Raw genomic sequence first — 17,077 nt, forward strand, 5'->3', positions numbered from 1 at the left:
GTATAGAGCTCCAAGGAGATTATGTTGAAAAATAAAAAAAAATTTACCCAAAAAAAATTGTTTTTATACTTCATTCTAAGGACTTATTGAACTACCCGCGTATTTAGAAGTTTTGAAAAGTTTCAAATTTATAATTGTGAACTTGAAATGATTTAATTTAAAACAAAATGTAGATTTTTGCCGATTAAAAAAAAATTAGAAGCTTTTTGAGAATTGTTAGGAAAGAATGTGGAAGATTTTAAGAATTTTTTTTTAAATTTGCAGGATTTTCTAAAAATTGTAGGAAAAATTCGATTCATTTCAAAAATGAATATAATTTAACTCATAATTTAAGAAGTATTCTTTTTTCATTTAATTTTTTAATTTTTAACGTTTCTACCCTGAGGATTGTTTAAAATAATATAATATAAAAATGTAAAATTAATTGATTCTTTAATTTAGAGCATTGAAAATGATAACGTGAATTAAATGTTTGAATCTTTGAACTCATTAATTTTTAAAAGTTAAAAATGCTAAATTTTGTAGTTTATCTGCATTTTATTAAAAATTGTTAAATTGAAAAGTGTTAGTACCTTCAATTTTTTACATGTAAATTCTATTGGCCGTGAAAAATGTTTCTGAACCGAGAAAAAACCGGGAAATTACAGGGAATTTTTTCTTGGATTAAAACGGCCACCCTGTTATCAAAATACTTAGTCTTAATTTTATTTTTAATATTTCTACAAAGTACTTTTAAAATATAAAGATATAGTTTTAGTTTAAGATAAAATCTTCTATAATTTTTATTAAAATATATAGTTTTTATTATTTTTTCTTACAATTCAACAAAAGATTGTTTAAAAATCAAAATATCGTTTTAGATAAAGATGAAATGTTTCATATTGACAAGTCTGTGTTACGTCCAAACTCTGCTATCGAATATCTTCCGTTAATACTCTGCACTGATTTGTTGAGGTATAGGTCCGTTACCTGTCGTTGAATAGTTGAAACCATTAGCCGCGAAATATAGGTTAGGTTTGAAAAATGATTCACTCGGTACACAGATTTTAGCTTGTAAATTAAACTTGAATGTTTATTATAATTCGCCTGTCCTCTTCTAAGGATGGTGATTGGTGATTGGTCAGTTGATCTTTTTCTAATGAAAGCAGATGGAAGATGAGTAGACCCAATTACCATCCTTAGAAAAGGACAGATCGACTTTCTCGATTTTTCTCTTTCTATTCCCTGGTCCACTTCCGACAGCCGTAGCCAGCAGTCCAGTATTTATGTCGATGGTCATATTCGTAGGTATATCATTTAAGTTATGTAGTTCATGAATAAAAAATCTCAACAATCAATCGAAATTGGCTATTGGCTTTCCTTCCGCGTGTCGTCATTAGAAGTTCATTGTTCCCAATCTTTGTGTCATTCTCTGTTATTCTCAGCCTAAAGTCAAAAGTGTCAGTTCGACCGACATAATCGTTGTGATCCGAATATTGTGCTGGTGCTTTCACAAATAGAGTGTAAATTCCATTCCTTTTTGTCCTTTCTAATCTGTGTATCCAGAATTCCTAAGTTTTCATTTCAAAAACATCAATGCAAATAGTGTTATAGATAAAGGATTCGGAAACCAAATTAGTCATAACAGGATTAGTAGATAAAAATGTCATTTTTTGCAATAATGTCGCAAAAGATAATCCAAACACGCTAGACTCTCTCTAGTGAGTAAAGCGAGTGAAGCTTGCAGACATACCGTAAGTAAAAATAAAATATTTATATTATTGCAAGTATGTACTCTGAGGAGTATAAATATATAAACTGTCATTAATTATATTGATTATTCCGCATATGGAGGTTAGGTATTTGGCATTGTGACGTCATTGCAAAACGATATATATATGTAACTAGTGCTTTTAAATTGATTTTATATTACATCCCTTAAATTTCTAAATTCGAAATGTAATCAATTTTTAGCGTTTTAATCATTATCGCTTTCATATTGAAATGATACAATTATGATAGTTTCTCCATTAAAAATTTTCGATCAATTTAATTAAATTAAATAATTTTGGTAAGTTTAGATTTATAAATAAAAATTGGATATGTATATATGGAGTCAAGTGCCAAATTTTTGAAGTCGGGTTTATTTCAGGTTTGCTAGAGGTCAGAGAATTCTGAAAAGTGAGGGTTTTATAATTTACTGGTTGAAAATTCATCTTTTGGTAAAACATTTTATTATTGTTTAAAATTTTTATTACTTTGTTGAAAATTCAACTATTTTATTTAAAATTAATTTTTTTATAACTAATTTGGTTTACTGAAAATATAACTGTTCAATTTTTGTTAGAAAATTGATTTTTTTAAATGAAAATTCGTGTGGGAGATTCGAGTTTTTGGGTTGAAGATGAACTTTTTTGTCAAAAACTCGTATTTTCAGTTTGAAAATTTAACTGTTGTGTTGAAAATTCTTGTTTTCTAATCAAAATTCCTCTTTTATCGTAGAAATTTAATCTTTTAATCTTATTATTTTTGGTTAAAAATTCATTTGTTATCGTTAATAATTAATTTTGTTGTCTAAAATTATATCTATTCCATTTTTGGTTAAAAATCGATTTTATTGATTGAAAATTCGTCCTTTTGTGTTGAAAATTCAACTATTTTGTTGAAAATTAACCTTTTTGTTGAAAATTTGTATTTTCAGTTTCAAAATTTAACTCCTTTCGAACAAAATTCGTCTCTGCCATGAACATTAAACATTGTGTATAACTTTTTTTCTTTATTGACTGAAAAATCTTTTTTTTTTGTTGAAAATTCTACTATTTTATCTAAAATTAACTTTTTTATTGAAATTTCATATTTTTGGTTTGAAAATAAAACGGTTTTGTTGAAAATTCATATTTTTCTTTAAAAAAATGCATTTTTTATCGTAGAAATTGAATCTCTTTTCTCTAAAAATTCAAATGGTTGAAAATTTATGTATTATAATTGAAATTCATCTTTTGTGAAAGAATATTAATCTTCTTGATGTAAAGTTGAGGTTTTTGGTTAAAAATTCTTTTTTAATAGTTAATAACTAATTTTGTTAGCTGAAAATAAAACTATTCAATTTTTGATTGAAAATCGATTTTTTTGTATGAAAAGTCGTGTTGAAAATTCGAATGTTTAGTTCGAAAATTTAACTGTTTTGTTGAAAATTCAATTATCTTTTTGAAAATAAATTTTGTTGTTAAAAATTCGTATTTCTAGCTTAAAAATTGAACTATTTGTTGAAAATTCGTCTTTTTCTTATAAAAATTCCTCTTCTTATCGTAGAAATTTAACCTTTTTTATCTAAAAATTCAATTGGTTGAAAATTGATTTATTATAATTAAAATCCGTCTCTGATGGTAGAATATTGATCATATTTTTTCCTTTTTGGTTGAAAATACATTTGTTACGGTTAATAATTTATTTTCTTAACTGAAAATATAACTATTCCATTTTTGTTTAAAAATCGATTTTATCTGTTGAAAATTTATGTTAGGAATTTTTCTTTTTGTGTTGAAAAGTCAACTATTTTTATAAAAAAATTCTACTATTTTGTTGGGAATTAACCTTTTTGCTCAAAGTTTGTATTTTTAGTTTGTAAATTTAAATTTCTTGTAGAAAATTCTTCTTTTTGCCATGAAAATTAAACATTTACTTTGAATTTTTTTCTTTGATGACTAAAAAATCTTTTTTGGTTGAAAATTCAACTACATTATTTAAAATTAACTTTTTTCTTGAAAATTCATATTTTCGGATTGAAAATAAATCTTTTTTTCTGAAAATTCTTCTTTTTCTTATAGAAATTCATTTTTCATCTTAGAAATTTAATATTTTTTATCTAAAAATTCAAATGTTTGAAAATTGATGTATTATAATTGAAATTCGTCTTTTATGGTAGAATATTAATCTTTTTGATGAAAAGTTTAGCTTTTTGCTTGAATATTTATATTTTATGGCTAATAATTAATTTTGTTAACTAAAAATATAAATATTCAATTTTGGGTTGAAAATTGATTTTTTAAAATGAAAATTTGTGTTGAAAATTCGAATTTTTGAGTACCAAATTCAACCATTTTGCTAAAAAATGCAATTAATTTTTTTTTAATTATCTTTTTTGTTTAAAATTCGTATTTTTAGTTTAAAACTTCAACTTTTTCCTGAAAATTCATCTTTTTGTTATGAAAATTCAACATTTTCTAGACATTTTTTTCTTTATTGACTAAAAATTTAAGTTTTGTGTTGAAAATTCGCTTTTTTCTTATAAAAATCTGTCTTTTATTACAGAAATTAAATCTTTTTTATTTAAAAATTCCACTGATTGAAGATTGATGTATTTTGTTTATAATTCGTCTTTTGCAGTAAAAAATTAATCTTCGTATTGAATAGTTGAGCTTTTTGTTTGAAAATTCATTTTTTTATAGTTATTAATTAATTTTGTTATTTGAAAATATAACCATTGCATTTTTGGTTAAACATTTATTTTATTAGCTGAAAATTCATGTTGAAAATCGTTTTTTGTGTTGAAATTTCAACTATTTTTGTAAAAAATTTAACTACTTTTTTAAAAATTAACTTTTTTTTTAAACCCGTATTTTTGTTTTGAAAACTCAACTGTTTTATAGAAAATTCGTCTTTTGGCATGCAAATTCTGCACTGTGGATAACATTTTTGTTCTTTATTGACTAAAATAAATTTCCTGGTTGAAAATATGAGTTCTTTTGTAAATTCCTTATTTAGTTCACAAATCAATCTGTTACAATAGAAATTTAATCTTTTTTAGCCTAAAATCCAAACTGTTTGGTTGAAAATTAGCTTTTTTGATGACATTTTTTATTTTTTAAAAATTAATCTTCTTGGTTTAGATTTTTTATTCCATTGATATGAAAATTCATCATTTTCGATTAATTTTTTGTCTCTATTGACGGAAAAATATTTCTTGGTTGAAAATTCATTTTTTTTTTTTTAAATCGTCTTTTATCGTAGAAATTGCATCTTTTGTAGCTAAAAATGCAATTGTTTTAGTTGAAAATCAATCTGTTTTGGATGAGGGTTCTACCCTTTTGTTGAAAATTTAAATTTTTTGGCTAAATTTTGTTATTTTTTTATTTAAAATCAATTTTTTTTAAATATCAACTACTACATTTTTCGCTGAGAATACATATTTTTTGGTTCAAAATACAATTATTTAGTTGAAAGCGGAACTATGGTATTTTATAAATTCGATTTTTTTTCTTGGTTGATGATTCATCATTGTGGTTCAAAAACCTTTTGTTTCTTCTTTTGCGAATTTAAATACTCTTTTGAAAACAAATTTTTTGTTCAAAATGATCTTTTTTAACTAAAATTTAAATTATTTCATTCTTGGATAAAAATTGATATTTTTTAGATGAAAATGTATCTATTTTACTAAAACTTTGTTTCTTTTTTTTGGTAGGAAATTAATTTTATGGTTGAAAATTTGTTGGGCTTTAAAATTATACAATTTTTTATATATTAACTTTTTGATTTAAAATTTACATTTTTTGCTTCAAAAATGAACTGTTTTGTAGAAAATTCGTCTTTTTAGCATGAAAGTTCAACATTTAGGGTGCAATTTTTTTTCATTAACCAAAAAATCTTTCTTGGTTGAAAATTTAAATACTCTCTTAAAAACAAATTTTTTTATAAAAAATAACTTTCATAACTGAAATTCAAACTATTTGATGTTTAGTAAAAAAATTATCCTTATTCAAAATTCATGTATTTTATGAATAATTATTTATTTTAGATGGTGAAAAGTTCAGCTTCTTGGTTAGAAATTTGTTTTTTTGGTTCCTAATTAATTTTTTTACTATAAATATAACTATTCCATTTTTGGACAAAAATCTATTTTTTTTTATTTGAAAATTCATTTATTTTTATGAAAATTCATCATTTTGTTTGAAAAACGAATTATTTGTTTAAAAAATAATTCTTTTGTTGTTATTAAAAATACATAATTTTAGTTGTAAATTTATTTCTTTGTTTAAAAGTTAAAGTATTTAAAAGTGATAACTATTCCATTTTGGTTTAAAAATGTATCTTTTTTCATTGAAAATTCATTTATTTTTTTCAAAAGTCGTCCTTTTTTCTAAAAATTCGATTTTTTTTGTATTAAATTCATTCGTGTGTTGTTGACAACTTAACCATTTTGATAAGATTAATTTTTTTGACTTTAAAATTACACGATTTTTTTAATATTTACTTTTTGTTTAAAAATTCAGATTGTTTGCTTAAAAAATAAACTCTTTGTAGAAGATTCGTCGTTTCAGCATGAAAATTTAACATTTTGGATAAAAAATGTTTTTATTAACCAACAAATCTTGCTTGGTGGAAAATGCAACTCTTTTCTGTGAAAAGTTTTTCTTTGTTTGTTTGAAAATTGATCTGTTGTTCAGCATTCAAATAGTTTGTTGAAAATTCATATTATTTTACTGATTTCAACGGTCTTTTTTTTTAGATAAAAATATTCTGGTGCGTGTATCAGCGATAAAACATTTCGTTAAGAATTCGTTTCTTTTTGTTGAATATTAATCTGCTGAAAATTAATCGTTTTAAAAGAAACATTTATTATTCCTTTTTGATTCAAAATTTATATTTTTCAGTTAAAAACACAACTATTTGGTTAAAAATTGATATATTGTGTTGAAAAATCGTATTTTTTGGAAGAAGATTAATTTTATTCGGTGAAAGTTGAACTATTTTGAAAAAAAATTCGAATTTTTTCAAAATGAATTTATATGCTTACAATTTTTTTTTTTTTAACTAAAACTTTGTTTATTGTAGAGAAAATTCATCTTACTGATTGAAAAATCAACTATTTGGTAGAAAATGAATATTTTTTGTTTAATGTGCTATACCTTTATGTCGATTTAACATTTCTGAGAAAAAATGGGAAATGGCGCATCATTCCTTATAGATTTTCGCCCTTCAAATGCCCTAAAAATAATTTCTGAAGTGTTTTCTTCTGAAAATAACTGGAAATAGCCTTGGAAATATTTTGTTTTTTTTTCCAGTTGACTTGACATGTCATATTCTATCGAACGTCTCAACTATATGCAAGACAGCAGCAGCGATACAGAGACGGATTGTAAGGAGACTGATGGACGCGGACGACATCCCGCGTATAAAAACAGGCTGAGGTCAGAATTTATCAAATTATATACGTAATTACCTATAGACATATTTAATATATATTTTTATTTTTTAATGCAAACAGTTATACGTTTAATTTAACCTCTTTAATGGTCCAGTCATCACGAACTTTTTTTTTTTTTGCTTGACCCATTCATTTTAGCAGGAAAAAGGCCCCGAATATGTTGTTAAATATTATAATTTTTTACTTAAAAATAGGGAGTTTCCGTAAAGAATAAAAATTTTTATTTTAGATTCACTTTAGAATAGGAAATCCTGTTTAGAATTAAAATTTTTACCTTAGGACTATAAATTTCGGTGGAAAAATTCGGAAAAAGAAGTTACTGTATTTCTGAATTATAGTAGAAAATTTTTTAATTAAATATAATTCTAACTTGAAACAGGGAATTTACGAAAAGAATTTTAATTCACTTTTTCGACGTAGAATTTCAGTAAGAAAGTATAAGTTTGATTGTGGGATTGGGAATTTCTGTGAAGAATTATAAAATTTACTTTTGGGACAAGCAAATTTCTGCAAAGAATTATAATTTAGATTTTGAGACGGAGAATTTTTATAAAATAATAATTATTCTGAGATAGAACTAAGAATTTCCCGTAAGAATGATAATTTTCATTTTAGGTTACTTTAGAATAGGAAATTTTTCATTTCCAAATTTTGGAAAAAAGGAATTACTATATTTCTGAATTATAATAGAAAATTTGGTAAATAAGTATAATTCCATCTTAGAATAGGGAATTTCGTAAAGAATTATAATTTTATCTTTGAAAATTTATTGGAAATTTTATAAAATAATTTAAATTCCGATTTAAAAAAAGGGAATTTATAAAGCACAAACCCTGTTCCAAATCAGAATTCGTCAGATTAAAAAAAATTCTTTGTTCCAATTTAGAATTGGTTTGAATTAAATTTTTTTTGCAACTAAAACTTTTCCAGGATTTGAAACTAGAAAGTTTTAAGCAGTGAAAAATATAAATTAAGTACTAGAAAAGTAGAAAAAGTAAAAAAATTATAATTTTGTTACCGGGAATTTCAGTAAAGAATTATAATTTAAACTGCATGAAAAATAATTTTCGTAAACAATTATTATTAGACTTAAGAAAAAAAGAATTTTTGAAATCCAAGGGAAGTTTTGGAAAATAATAAAGATCATGCTGTAGCGATCAGGATTTGTAAGCTGAAAGTTTAGGTTCGATTCTTGCTGTCTGCATTTTTTTTTGTTGCAATTGACTATTACATTTTTAACAATTATTTTATATTTCAACCAAATAGTAGAATTTTTAACCAAATAGATTAATTTTCAATAAGAAAGACAATTTTCAATTACACACACAAATTTGAAACAAACCAAGAAAAGATTTCTAAACATAAAATGTAATAGTTGATATTTGAACGAAAAAATATTTTTATTTTAAATCAAAATTATGATTTAAAAAAGTTAAATTTCAACCAAATAATGAAATATTTATCCCAAATCGACTAATTTTCTACAAAAATTGCTTTTTCAACAAAAAAAAAAAGATGGAATTTATACGAAAAGAGATGAATTTTTAAACCAGAAAGACAACTTTTCCAGAAAAGAGTTAAATTTTCAACCTGAGTATGAGTTTTCTATATAACAATTAAATTTTTAACTAGAAAATATGAAGTTTCGATCAAATTGTTAAATTTTGAATCTAAGAGACAAAATTTCTACAAAATAGTTGAATCGCCAAACAAAACAAATTAAATTTATGTATTAGTTTAATTTTTAACCAAAAAAACATTAAATTTCTACGAAAAGAGATAAATTTTCTAATGAAAAAAATAAATTTTCAACCTGAAAATATGAATTTTAAATAATAAATTTATTTTTTAAGCAAATAGCTTAATTTTCTACCAAACTGTTGAATTTTCAAACTGAAAGTATAAATTTTAAACAATAAAGTTAATATTCAACCACTTTATTTTTTTTTTTACGAAACTATTAAAGTTTCAAGCCAAAAATTCGAATTTTCTGCGAAAAATTATAACTGGAAAAATGTTGAAATTGTGGGAAAAAAACCTATGATTGCCAGTGAATTTTTTTCAGTGAATATTTATAAAATAAATATTCAAATATAAATAAATAGCAAAATAAAAGGCAAATTAAAATATAAGAATAGGATATAGTAGTAAATATTTGAAAAAACAACATTTTTATATTAAATTAATTGTTAATAAAATTGGAAATATTGAAAAAAATACAAGCGGCAAAAATCAAGCTCACCATAGCTAGAACAATTTATTTTTCTTTAGTCTTGTGAGGAATTTTGTGCCCTTTTTTTATTTTAGAAGTCTGTACCACGGAATATGCAGTCTAAACGGGATATTTAAAAACATGGATTTGTTAGTACTTTTCCTTAAATTTTCAAAGGGTTTCTCCCCTCCCCAACCCTACAAAAAAAAAAAGAAAAAAATCACGGGCAACTTATGTAATCGAATCACGCGTTTTTCTGACGTGATGACTGGACTCTAGAGAACGTAGTTTCGCATCGTGCATGATTCAGATCCTTGCACATGATGCCTTTAATTTTAATTTTATAAAAGAAAAGAGCAGTTAATATAATGTCTATAAGTAGAGAATTAATTTTAAAACCGACCTTTATTTTGTCCTTATATTTTTAAATGAACTATTTATGATCATCCACTTTTTTTTGTTTAGATATAACTGCTTTTCATTCCTGCTTATTTCATTTCATGTGATTAATATTTTTATAGATTTATTAAAATACGGCACGTTAGCTAACGATATATATTTTTTTTAACGAAATCAATTTATGTGTTATGCGCCCGTGTATGTTGTTACGTTTTTTACTTGAAGAAGGGATTTTTTGTCCTCAGGTGAGTTTTGAAATTTAGATATTTCATAGTTTCATTCAAATAATTAGATGCAATATTAGCACCAATTTTTGGTATTAGGTTATTTTTTTATATATTTTTTTGTTTTAATTTAGTGATCACAATTGTGGGGCATGAATATTTTCCGTATTCTATTTTCTATAAGATTTTCTTTACTTAAAATTGTGTAACCTAATCTGTATTTTAAATCATTTTTATTTTAATGAACTAGAACATTGTGTGCGCTACGCGCGCACATATTGCCCTTTCTTTAGAAAAACATTTACTAAGTTGAAAACTAGTGGCATGATTGAAAACTAATTTTTTAAACTAAATTTGTTGTCGAAACTTTTGTATAGAAAATTAATTTTTTAACTAAAAATTTAACTTACATTCTTCTTCAATATTTTTTTTCTCACAGACATTTAACTTTTTGATTAAAAATTCATCTGTTTGGTTGAAAATTTAACAAATTCGTTGAAAAATTATTTTATTTAAATATTAATTAATTATTTTATTTGAAAATTCATCTATTTTGTTGAAAAATTGTTGTTGTTTTTTTAGTAGAAAATTTAACTTTTTGGTTGAAAAATGTATTAAAAATTAAAATATTTCTTTGAAAATGATTAAAAATTCATCTGTTTGTTTGAAAATGTGACTGTTTCGTCGGAAATTTATGTTATTTGACGTGATAAATTTCTTTTTCTAACTTAAAATTAAACTATTATATATTTTGTTTTGAAAATTGATTATTTTATTTGAAAATTCAAATATTTTGTTTGCAAAATTTCATTTTTTTGGTTGAAAATTAATGTTTTTTTATAGAATCTGTATTTTAAATCATTTTTATTTTAACGAACTAGAACATTGTGTGCGCTACGCGCGCACATATTGCCCTTTCTTTAGAAAAACATCTACTAAGTCGAATTATTTTGTTTACATTTTTTAAATTTATTTTTTAAACTGAAAATCTATTCCATGTTTGGTAGAAAATTATTCTTTTTGGTTCAAAATTCGTTTTTTTTTACTGGAAATACACATTTTAACTGAACATTTAACTATATCATGTTTGTTTAAACATTAATCTTCTTTAGTTGAAAATTTATTTATTAATTGAAAGCAACCATTAAACATTAAAATATTTGTTTGAAAATTCATGTATTTTCTTTAAAATGATTCTTTTTTGATAGAAAATTAATATTTTTTTTAAGTTAGTGGCATGATTGAAAATTAATTTTTTAACTAAATTTTTTGTCGAAACTTTTGTATAGAAAATTAATTTTTTTAACTAAAAATGTAACTTACATTCTTCTTCAATATTTTTTTTTCTCACAGACATTTAAATTTTTTGATTAAAAATTCATCTGTTTGGTTGAAAATTTAACAAATTCGTTGAAAAATTATTTTATTTAACTATTAATTAATTATTTTATTTGAAAATTCATCTATTTTGTTGAAAAATTGTTGTTTTTTTTTCTTAGTAGAAAATTAAACTTTTTGGTAGAAAACTTTATTAAAAATTAAAATATTTCTTTAAAAATGTATTTTGTTAAATAATTTTGTTGAAAAATGTTCTTTTTGGTAGACAATTAAACTTGTTAGTTAAAAAAATTAATTTTCAATAAAAAGTTTCGACAAATAATTTATCTTACATGCCTCGTTGATATTTTTTTCTGATAGACATTTAATCCTTTTGATTAAAGATTCATCTATTTGTTTGAAAATTTAACAAATTCGTTGAAAATTTATTTTATTTAACTATTATTTTATTTAATATTATTTTATTTGAAAAATCATCTATTTTATTGAAAATTTTTCTTTTTGGTAGACAATTAAACTTTTTTGTTGAAAATTCCATTAAAAATTAAAATATTTCGTTGAAAATGTATTTTGTTGAAAATTATTCTCCTTTGGTAGAAGCTTAGTTTTTTTTTTAATTGAAAATTAATTTTTTAACTAAAAACTTAACTTACATTCTTCGTCGATATTTTTTTGTTTTACACATTCAATCTTTTTTTGTTAAAAATTCATCTGTTTGGTTGAAAATTTTAAAAATTCGTTGAAAAATTATTTTATTGAACTATTATTTCATTATTTTATTTAACTTTATTTTATTTGAAAATTCATCTATTTTTTTGAAAAATTGTTTTTTTTTTAGTATAAAATTAAACTTTTTGGTTGAAAATTCCATTAAAAATTAAAATATTTGTTTGAAAATTCATGTATTTTCTTTAAAATTATTATTTTTTTTTATAAAAAATTTATTTTTTTATTGAAAATTAATTTTTCTTTAATTGAAAATTATTATCTTGATTAACAACTAATTTTTTAAACTAAATTTGTTGTCCAAACTTTTTATTGAAAATTAATCATTTATCTTACATTCTTCGTTGATATTTTTTTCTGATAGACATTTAATCTTTTTGATTAAAGATTCATCTGTTTTTTTTTTTTGAAAATTTAACAAATTCGTTAAAAATTTATTTGATTTAACTATTATTTAATTATTTTATTTAACTTTATTTTATTTTAAAATTCATCTAATTTATTGAAAATTTTTCTTTTTGGTAGACAATTAAACTTTTTGGTGGAAAATTCCATTAAAAATTAAAATATTTCGTTGAAAATGTATTTCGTTAAAAATTATTCTCCTTTCGTAGAAAATGAGTTTTTTAAATTGAAAATTAATTTGTTAACTGACTGTTTCGTCGGAAATGTATGTTATTTGACGTGAAAAACTTATTTTTCTAACTTAAAATTAAACTGTTCTATTTTTTTTTTTAATTGATTATTTTATTTGAAAGTTCAAATATTTTGTTTGCAAAATTTCATTTTTTTGGTTGAAAATCAATATTTTTAGTTGAAATTTTACTTCTTTTGTTGAAAATTCGTTTCTTTTTTTAATTAAAAATTTAAGTTTTTCATTTTTACTAGAAAATTGATCTTTTTCATTAAAAATTCACTTTTTTTCCATTCGTATTTTTTAGTCGAAAATTAAATTCGTCTTCATGACTTAAAAACTGAACATTTTGGTTGAGATTTTTTTCTTCTTTATTGATTGAAAAATCTTTCTTGGCTGAAAATTCAACTCTTCTGTTGAAAATTCGTATTTTTTGTTTTAATTTAATTATTTTTTATTGATAGCTTATTTTCTTTAAAGGTTTATCAGTTTGATAGAATAATAAAATTTCTAATTGATAAACCTTAATCAACTGTGAAAAATGCTTTCGATATTTTCATGACACACCTATTTTTTAAAGAAAGACGACTAATTATCGTCATTGTTGCTTTACCGGATACATACAAATAGCGGCATGAAATTTAAATTCGTCAGAGTTTCTAATTTGAAATTCTGATTGGTTTTCAGCCATGTATATTTTTGTAAAATAAACATTAGGGGGGAAAAATTCGGGGAATATTCATGCGCCTCATCACAATGGTATTTTTGTATAAGTATTGTAATTTACAAATAACAGACGAGAAACAAATGCTAGAATATAGTGTCAATGGGATAGAATATATAATTTTTTAACGAAATATTTTTTATAATTTATGAAAGTGTCTCCTATATTCCATGACACTATTTCTATTGATAAACTGAATTAGAATTCACTGTATTTATGATTGATATTCTCATTTTTTGACTCCTTGGAAGTTGAATAAATTTACGAGTGATTGATGATTTCTCTGCAGAATTGAGAGAAATTTCCAAGAGTTAAGGGACAGTACTTAAATTACGTAACAGTTCAATGTCAAGAATTTTTGCAAATTTGCAAAAACATTCTCGAGAAGATAATTTTTTTTAGTTATATATTTTATTACTTGGTTGAAAACTGAAATATTTTCTTTAAAGTTCTTATTTTGGTGTTAAAAATTCAATTCAAATCTTTTTGGATGAAAATTCAACTCTTTTTTCGAAAATTTATCTTTTTGATTTGAAAATTCACCTCTTTTAGTAGAGTTTTTATTTTTTCTTGGACAAAAATGCTACTGTTTGGTTGAAAATTAAACAATCTTGTTTAAACGTCATACTTTTTAGTTAAAAAATCGACTATTTATGAAAAAATTAACTTATTGTTATTATTATTCATCTATTATTGTTATTATTATAAATTAACTTATTCTTATTTTCGTGCTAGAAAGTGAACTGGAATCTTATTTCGACGAAAATTTAACTATTTTTCAAAACTTTTTTTTTTAATTTATCTGTTTTAGAAGAAATTTCATCTATATTGGATAAAAATGCAACTTTTTGAATATTTAACAATTTTGTTGAAAATTCTGTTTGTTTTGTTGAAAATTCAACTATTTCGTAGAAAGTTAGCTTTTTGTTTAAATTTAATATTTTGATGTTTAGAAGAGGACTGAAATCTTTTCTGGATGAAAATTCAACTAGTTTTTTTTATTCATTTTTTTTCTTCAAATTAACAATCCATCTGCTTTAAAAGAAATGTTATTCTTTTTTGGGTGAAAATGCAACTGTTTGGTTGAAAATTAAACTATTTTGTTCAAAATTCATACTTTTTGATTGAAATTTTTGTTGTTTTGTGGAAAATTTAAGTATTTCGTACAAAATGATCTTTTTGTTTAAATTTAATATTTTGGTGTTTAGAAGAGAACTGGAATATTTTTTGGATCAAAATTCAACTTTTTTTTCAGATTAAAAATTCATCTGTTTTGAGGGAAATTTTATCTCTCTTGTGTAAAATGCAACTGTTTGGATGAAAATTAAACTATTTTGTTAAAAAAAAAAGTCATAATTTTGTTTGAAAAGTGTACTGTTTTGTTTGAAAATTCAACAATTTCGTAGCAAATTTACTTTCTGTTTAAAATTTATATTTTGGTGTTGAAAAATGAACTGAAATCTTTTCTGGATCAAAATTCAACAATTTTTTAAATATAAAATTTAATCTGTCTTAAGAGAAATTTCATATTTTTTGGATAAAAATGCAACTATTTGGTAGAGAATTAAAAAAATGTTGTTAAAAACTCATACTTTTTTTTTAAATAATCGTTCTTTTGCGTTGAATTTCTTTACAAAAATTCATATTTTCATCTTCAAGATTTAACTATTTTGTTAAAAAGTCATTCTTTTTGGTTTAAAAATGGACTTTTTGGTTTGAAAATTCAATTTTTTCGAAGATACTTATTTCTTGTTTATAAATTAATATTCTGATCTTGAAAAGTCAACTGAAATGTTTTTTAACAGAAAATTCAACTATTTTTTTTTTTAATTTATCTTTTTCATTTAAAAATTCACCTGCTTTAGCAGAAATTAATTTTTTTTTCATTGAAAATGCAACTTTTGAGTTAAAACTTATTCTTCTTTTTTGATAATTTAACTACATATTTTGTTTGAAATATTTGGTTGCATCACTTTGTTAAGAAATAATTTTTTTCTGGAACATTTATATTTTTAGTTGAAAATTCATCTCTTTGGGTGAAAATTAAACTATTTTGTTAAAAAAAGTGATAGTTTTGCTTGAAAAGTGTACTGTTTTGTTTGAAAATTTAACTATTTCGTAGCAAATTTACTTTCTGTTTAAAATGTATATTTTGGTGTTAAAAACATTCATTTTTTAAATTGAAAATTGAACCATTTTTTTATACAAAATTTAATCTGTCTTAAGAGAAATTTCATATTTTTTGATTAAAATCAACTATTTGGTAGAGAATTAAAAAATGTTGTTAAAAAACTCATACTTTTTTTTTAAATAATCGTTCTTTTGCGTTGAAAATTCAATGTTTTCGTAAAAAATTTCTTTTTCCTTAAAAAATTCACATTTTCATTTTGAAGAGGCAACTGGAATCTTTTTTTTATTCAAATTCAATAATTTTTTTTTTTTATAAAAATTTATCTGTTTTAAAAGAAATTTGATCCTTTTTTGTCTAAAAATGCAACTATTTGGTAGAGAATTTAACTATTTTGTTAAAAACTCATTTTTTCTGGTTTAAAATTTGACTTTTTGGTTTGAAAATTCAATTTTTTTGAAGATACTTATTTATTGTTTAAAAATTAATATTTTGATCGTGAAAAGTCAACTGAAATGTTGTTTTAGCAGAAAATTCAACTTTTTTTTTCTATCTTTTTTATTTAAAAATTCACCTGCTTTAGCAGAAATTTCTTTTTTTATCTTTGGTTAAAAGTTGAACTATTTAAAAAAAGAAATATTTTTTCAAGTAATAATTTGACTACTGAGGTCAAAGTTAAAATTATTGTTATATATTTATTTTTTTCATTGAAGGCTTATGTGTTTGGTTGAAAATTTAACTGTTTAGTTGAAAAGTCTTTTTTTTTTGTTTAAAATAAATTTCTTAACTGAATTTTTCAATTTTTGTAAGAATGATTATTTATAGTTGAAAATTCTCCTTTTTTTGGTAAAAAAAAAATTTTCTTGGCTTGAAATTTCATTTTTGTTGGGTAAAAATTAGTCAGTTTCTTGGAAAATTAATTTTTTGCTGGAAATTTGTATTTTTGGTTTAAAAATTCCATTTTTGTAGAGAAAATTGTAGTCTTTCGTGTTGAAGGTTCAACAATAAAAAAGACTTTTATTTCTTTCGAGTGAAAAATCTTTATTGGTTAAAAATTCATCTTTTTGGTTTTAAAATTCTTTTTTAGTGTATAAATTTCATCTTTTTTTAATTAAAATATGAACTATAATACGTTTTCATTATTCATGTTGGTTTGTTATTATTAATTATTAATTAATTAATTAATTAATTAATTATTAAAAATTATGATACTTTTTTCTTGGGAATTTATCTTTTTAGGTTGAAAATGCAACTATTAAGTATTTAGTTAAAAAACGATCTTTTATATAGTAGAAAATACTTTTATATTTTAATTTTAATTTAATTATATTTTATATTTTAAATACTAAAAACAAAATATATTTGTATATGAAATACTGTTTTATTCCGTTTATAAAAGATTCTTTGTTAAGGGCATGTGACACAGCTAAATACCTATATTACCGACCTCACTTTTTCGGTTCACTGAATGTTTTTTTGAACCCAAGAACTTTTTTTGTCAATAAGATA

General features: G+C 22.5%; 1 protein-coding gene across 4 annotated transcripts in view; it reads left to right on the forward strand.

Annotated features, from left to right (window-relative positions):
- The first annotated feature begins 1,322 nt into the window (after positions 1–1,322).
- LOC117176970 (BTB/POZ domain-containing protein 10) overlaps positions 1,323–17,077 on the forward strand; it is a 48,216-nt gene continuing 32,461 nt past the window's right edge. For 2 of the 4 annotated variants that reach the window (XM_033367399.1, XM_033367402.1), the window contains exons 1-2: positions 1,323–1,733; positions 7,041–7,166. In XM_033367399.1, coding sequence (XP_033223290.1) covers positions 7,051–7,166 — 116 coding nt within the window. In that variant the 5' untranslated portion in view covers positions 1,323–1,733; positions 7,041–7,050. Of the gene's footprint in view, positions 1,734–2,131; positions 2,202–7,040; positions 7,167–17,077 lie in introns of those variants that run through there. The other 2 variants (XM_033367401.1, XM_033367400.1) reach the window with 2 other exon arrangements.

This window comes from Belonocnema kinseyi, chromosome 7 (genome assembly GCF_010883055.1).
Source record: "Belonocnema kinseyi isolate 2016_QV_RU_SX_M_011 chromosome 7, B_treatae_v1, whole genome shotgun sequence".
NCBI lineage: Eukaryota > Metazoa > Arthropoda > Insecta > Hymenoptera > Cynipidae > Belonocnema > Belonocnema kinseyi.